Source organism: Cryptomeria japonica, chromosome 1 (genome assembly GCF_030272615.1).
Source record: "Cryptomeria japonica chromosome 1, Sugi_1.0, whole genome shotgun sequence".
Taxonomy (NCBI): domain Eukaryota; kingdom Viridiplantae; phylum Streptophyta; class Pinopsida; order Cupressales; family Cupressaceae; genus Cryptomeria; species Cryptomeria japonica.
This window is the reverse complement of record NC_081405.1, coordinates 235,421,373-235,427,445: the sequence shown is the minus strand read 5'-3', so window position 1 is coordinate 235,427,445 and position 6,073 is coordinate 235,421,373. Positions and strand designations below refer to the sequence as shown.

At 37.8% G+C, this 6,073-nt stretch overlaps 1 protein-coding gene across 1 annotated transcript; it reads right to left on the bottom strand.

Annotated features, from left to right (window-relative positions):
• Positions 1 to 2,690: 2,690 nt before the first annotated feature.
• On the bottom strand, positions 2,691 to 5,442 carry LOC131857171 (uncharacterized). The gene is made up of 2 exons (XM_059209355.1): positions 4,868 to 5,442; positions 2,691 to 4,779 (listed from the first exon to the last, which is right to left on the bottom strand). The coding sequence occupies exons 1-2, from the start codon at positions 5,440 to 5,442 to the stop codon at positions 2,691 to 2,693; spliced, it is 2,664 nt and encodes an 887-aa protein (XP_059065338.1).
• Positions 5,443 to 6,073: the final 631 nt, after the last annotated feature.

The window sequence follows — 6,073 nt, the reverse complement described above, 5'->3', positions numbered from 1 at the left end:
ATAAAGATTTAAATTATTATAATGAAATTTTATTAAATTTTAAAATAAACTAAAATTTAATATAATGAAAACTCCCTTTATCAATATAATATTTGCCATGGTGGCCCCCATTTTCCACTTCCCTCCAAATACCAAAATAAACACAATTAATTTACATGCAAGAGGAAATGAATTTAAATCAACAAATATTTCACATCTAAAAAAAATGTTGATTTAAATCTTTAAAACAAAAGTCACCATATTTTAAAATATATTTAATTTTGCATGACTAATGAATAAGGAAGCCATGAATAAAACAAATGAACATAAAGGATATTTTAAAAGCATTGAAAAGACACGTTGGGAAAATGAAAGCCCTAATCGGCTAAGAATTTTACCCAAATTCATGAATTCTGAGTATTGCACGTTTTAACCTGTCTTCCTCTTAGTTTTTACTCCAGTGCGATTTGGGCTTTTTTTTATTTAATACTTTTCTTGATATTGGGGCATTCATGTCTGTGCATACATTCTTAAACCCATTCTATCTCATTTTCTATTTCGTTCCCGACAAACTTTTACCAATGCACTCTAATTTTGGGCTCAATTACGTTTTGTATCGACTTCACTCTGTCAGACTTCGGGGTGCTTGGAACTTTGAGATTCTGGTTCCCGGCAAGCTTCGGAGTCCGGAGAAGGAGGGCTTGGAGATCTGGATTCTGGAATGCTATGCTCCACACCTCCGAAGTCCAGGATCATGGAGTGCTTCCTTTGTATTGCCGGTGAACTTCTTTTGCCTTCTATTTGCTTTTCACATCTAAAAACTCTGGTTTGTGCTCTAATTTTATGAATATGAAATCCTCAATCTTTCTTTGCAAAATTTATAATATTGATGTTTCTTTGCAACTTCATCGAGCTAGATCATCGCCTTGCTTATCTCTGTTATCCCATGATTCCACTCTCTCATTGCACAAATGGAGTTTCGGGACTCCGCGTTCTGTAATTTTAGGCATTCCGGGATTTCGGGACTACGGGGTCCCATGCTCACAAAAAACTGTATCTCCTCCAGACCCCGGAGGTCCGGAGTTCCGGAATTCACTTTTTTTTTTCTTGGCTTTGTATGCATCACAGATTCCGGGTTTTCGAATTCCTGGGTTTTTGAACTTGTGGAGTTGCGAACTTCACTACAGTTTTATCCTTCCAATCTCGGGAGTTCGGGCTCTTAAATCTCTCTGAGCTTTCATCATTTTGCATTCATTTTCGACTCCGGGGTTTCGGGTTTCGGAGTCTCGAACTTCAGAGCGTTGCCTCTTCCATACCCCGGGTTTCTGAGTTACGGATTTTTTTAATTTATTTGCCCTTATTCCCAAATTCGGAACTGTAAGGTTTTGAATTTTGGCTTGTTAATTCTTCTGACTGCGGGAGTCTAGGACTTCGGAGTGTTTTATTTACCCACCATTCAAAAGATAATTTTTCAAAATCTTTCATGACAAAGATTTACTTATTAGCAATTGCACTTTGGGGTGCAATGGGTACGCCGAATAAAAGATGGGAGTAAGAGAATAACATAAAAACTATTAAATGGTATAGAATAGGTCCTTTGCAATAAATGAGAAAAGTTTGCAATGTTAGATTTTTGTAGTATATATATAAATGAAAACTAGGTCAAATGGAAAAGCAATTTGAACCATGTAGAGATATTTCACTTTGAATGTCTCACGCTGTTACACAACACAATAGATATGGAAAATATTGTTTTGTAAAGAACAGTTCATTTGAAGCAAGTTTGTAACCGTGTAGAGGTCTTTCATTTGTCAGTAACAACAAGGCTTAGAATTTCTCATGCTGTTACAAAGCACAATAAATATGTTAAATATAGTTTTATAAAGTACAGTTCATATAAGGACAAATAGTATTCAGATTGAACAAATGGTGTACATGTATTGTTGTTTTGGTGTAAAGAAAAGAACGAGAAATGAAGAAGATTCAATGTGATAAGGGGTTGAAGAGCAAAAACCTAGAGAAGTGTTTTCATTTGATAACGTTGTTAGTTGTTCCTCTTCTTCTTTTCGCCGAGCAGCATATGGACTCTTTTGTATACGTGAATATCTTTGGAATGTGAATGGAGGGTGTATGCGAAGACTTGCAAGGTCACGGACCCTTGAAATTGCTGTGAATGTCAACCCTTGACGATCTGTATTGCCGATGTCAATTGTCGCTCTTTGAAGTGTCAACCCTTGTGATTTGTGAATTGTCAAGGCCCATGCCATTTTTAGTGGTATTTGACGTCGAAGACCACGACTTATTGGAATAAGAGGGATATTTTTTGGGTTGTGTTGGTCCCAAACTGGGCCTATGTATTTTTTGAATTGAACAACAACAAATAAGGGGAGTTCAGGTGGTCTTTCACCACCATTATATACAATTTCTTTGACTTGTCCAAGTGCACCATTGACAAGTCCTGTTTCCACCCACAAGTTGGCAGATAACATAACTTCTTGGCCAATACATAAGAGGATCTTAGATTCAAGTTGTTCCTCATTAGGATTTGAGCATGTGATTCCCTTGAGTTGTTCTGCAGTAGATAGGGCAATAGGCTTTGCCAAAGACAACAACATGTGTTTGTTATGTAATGATACCATTTCATTTGTTGCAAATAAGTGTGTGGATGATAAGAATAAAGATTGCTCTACAGAGGAAAGTGCTGAATTTGCTCAAGACAATAAAAGTTGCCAATCTGCAATAGTGGGTTCTACATTTCGTAAATTGGAGAGAAGTGCACGAAAGGCAATTTGTGCAGGTTGATCTCCAATTTGACGAAATATTTTTTTCAATGTTATAATTGTTATGAAGCTACGCCATAGTGTCCCTCCATATGAAGTTGAAGCATACATAGGAATGTCTTTGACAGGTGGTAGTTGGCCCAAGTCACCAAAGAGAATGATTGAGCGTCCTCCAAATGGGAGCTGGTTATGGGCAGGGAATGCCTCACATAACCTTATATCAATGCGTTGTATCAACCTTGGTCCAATGAAGTTCATTTCATCAATTATAATGTAGCGAATGAAGTACATGCTTTCTTGGAAGCTTGCCAATGTTTGTCCTTGTAGAGGGTGCATTTCTTTGATTGGAATTCTTAGTGATGAATGAATTGTTGATGCTTGTATATTGAATGCCGCAACTCTAGTTGGTGCAAGGAGCAATAATGGTGATTGGCCATTTGGTGCTGATCTTTTGAGTGCTGATTTTATGCTTGTTATGAGGTGTGACTTTCCTGTGCCTGCAGTTCCTTGAACAATCATTTTCAATGGTGCTTGCAAACTATTAGCATGTAGATGTGAAATAACTATATCATATGCCTTTTGTTGTTGTATACATAGGTTATTTTTGCTTTGTCGTTGGAGAACATGATGGGGCTGAAATGTTCGGCGATTGGAGTGTATGAAATTTGTAGCTATTTCTTTTTCTTGTGGACTGAAGTGATGTACTCCCCAGTCATTCTTCAAGTCAATATCACGTTGGCCAAGCATATCAAGTTCATCTAGGTGAAGAGGAAGTCCTGGGTATGAAGCTGACAGTATTTGCCATTCATTACGGATGTTTTTTGGCATTTGTTCTATGTCGCTTGAAGGAGTGGTAGGATTAGATCTTTCATTAGCTTCTATAGATGTTCGACGTACATGCCATGGCTTATACTTGTGCGGGAACCTTTCCCACAGTGCTTGAATTTCATCATCTGTTGAGCCGAAATCCATTTGAATGTTGCGGAATGGGTGGTACAATAAAAGTTCAGTCCAACAAAATGCTTGAAAACATTTTTCTTCCTTTGTAGGGATGGTTGTGAATCGTGGAGACACTCGAACTATGATTGGTGTGGCTCGCTCTTTCCATTGAGCATGCTTTCTTGATGCGTTGAAGGACCATTTTTGAGTTACTTTGATAAGAGACATTCTCTCTAAATGTATTGGTCTTGCCATGTAAGATGCAATATAGTTTGGATATGTGGTTCTTTCTGTGGATGTGATTGGTACACGTTGGAAATTTTTTTGGTTCACATTTAAAAAAAAAAATGTTCGACTACAAAGAGAGAGTGGTAGCTTTAGCAGAAGGTGGAAACTTTCTTGGGCACCTATATCACGATCCACAAGGTTGTCAAGAAGCATTTTGCGAAAAGCATTAGGAGCTGGTTTATCAGACTCAAAGTTGGTTGATATTCGAGATAACATTGCATGGTATGTTTTTGATTTGTTTTCAGCTTTAGCAGCATATTTTGCAATATATTTGATCATAGCATCAATTGAGAGAACAGGTTGGCAATCTACATTGGCCCTCCATATTGAGAGTATAAATGGGTTGTGAAGATTTAGGCAGTCATCATTGCGAGCAAGGGTGTGCTTAGGTTGGCCATTATCATCATTAGAAAGAGACGACTTCTCTGTAATGTTCCAAGGGGCTTTATAACAGCATTGAAGAGATGTCCCCTTCCTGCGAAGGCATGTTTGGATAGTACATTTTGTATGTCTTTGAACACGGTTGGCCAAATCACAATAGTCAATGAAAGGATCACTTGATACTATCATGCTTGTGTCTATCAAGCAAGGGTCGTCAACAATGGATCGGTGGAACATTTGATTTCTTAATGCATGACTTCGTGGGTTCCACACGGAGACATATTTATCAATGTATGCAAGTGCATTTTGTACTGACTGAATGTCATTCCATTGTAATTTGCCAATGTCAGGTGCTTTTGGTAGCCAAATGAAACCATGGATGTGTGCAGAGCCTCTATGTTGCCATTCATACCTGGGAAAAGAGGTTTTTAGAAAAAAACAAAAAAACTAAAAGAAGGGTAAGAGCTGAAGGTAAAAGTAGTAGGTTGCAAGAATTATACCTATACCAATAGTCATTTGCGCCAAGAATTTTTTCCAACACTTCTTCACGAAATGCAGTAAATCTGTGATGCATGTACATTGCAGTAAGTTGTGGATTTTGAACTATATTTTGTAATCTCCACCTAGCAGTTGCATATGGATTTGTAGGTGTGGTGGTTGGCATGATATTATGCAAGTCTGGCCATTTTGTATCAGCAGCACTGAGTGTGAAAAATAGCGTTGGACAACCAATTTGGATGACCATGTCTATAAGTTCTCTTTTGCGTTGATTCCAAAATGGTTTAGTTCCATGAATTGACGAGCTAAAGCGCATTAGTTGATCTGCTAGTTTGTCATCAGGCAAGTCCTTTAATCTTTGTCGAAGGTCAAAAATTGTTATAGGCATTGAATCATCAAGTTGTTTGTGGACAAATACAGATGCGGTGGCTTGACTTCTATGGCGCATTAGTATATTCAATATGAAGTACCTAAACCTTGGGTGTTGACGAAATCTATTATCATGGTATCTTAAAAGATGTAGACCATACTCATGTAGCTTAACTTCTTTAAGACGTGGTTGTTTGAATGCAGCCATACCTTTAGGGAACAAAGTTGGAAATGACATTACAAACAATCCTTCAGTAGTGTATTCATTTATAGGAGATGGGGAAATGGGTGGCCATTTAACTACAGGAGTTGGGCGTCCTTGCCCTAGTTGTAGTAAAGCACGAACTTCTTCGACCTCTCAACGTGCAGGTGGAAGATTTGCCACAAATGAATCAGTCATTTGCAAGTTCTCTATCAATGGACCATCCTCTGTAACATCTTCTTGCATGAAACTTAGGTCAATGGGATCAGGATTTGAAGTGGTTGCATATAGTAGGTCAGATATATTAGTGGGGTTAATGGGTAAAGATGACAATGCTAATTCATCTAATTGTACATCTTTGTAGTATGGGTCATAACAAATCTTATATTGTAATGCCTCATGCACACGTCCTCTACTAACATAGAAGTTGTATTGGTGTTGGCCACTGTTTGCTTTGTTTACTATTATCATGTCCAATCCATCTATATGCCTAGGCAAGTGGGATGCAATTGAAGAAATATCTTGAGGAAAACAAATAGTGTGGCCACTATATTTTAGTTGGCCTCCTCTTGCATAGGTAACTTGAAGGACAGTGCTAATCCTTGCTATCAACATCTCCTCAACTTGAGTTAGTATT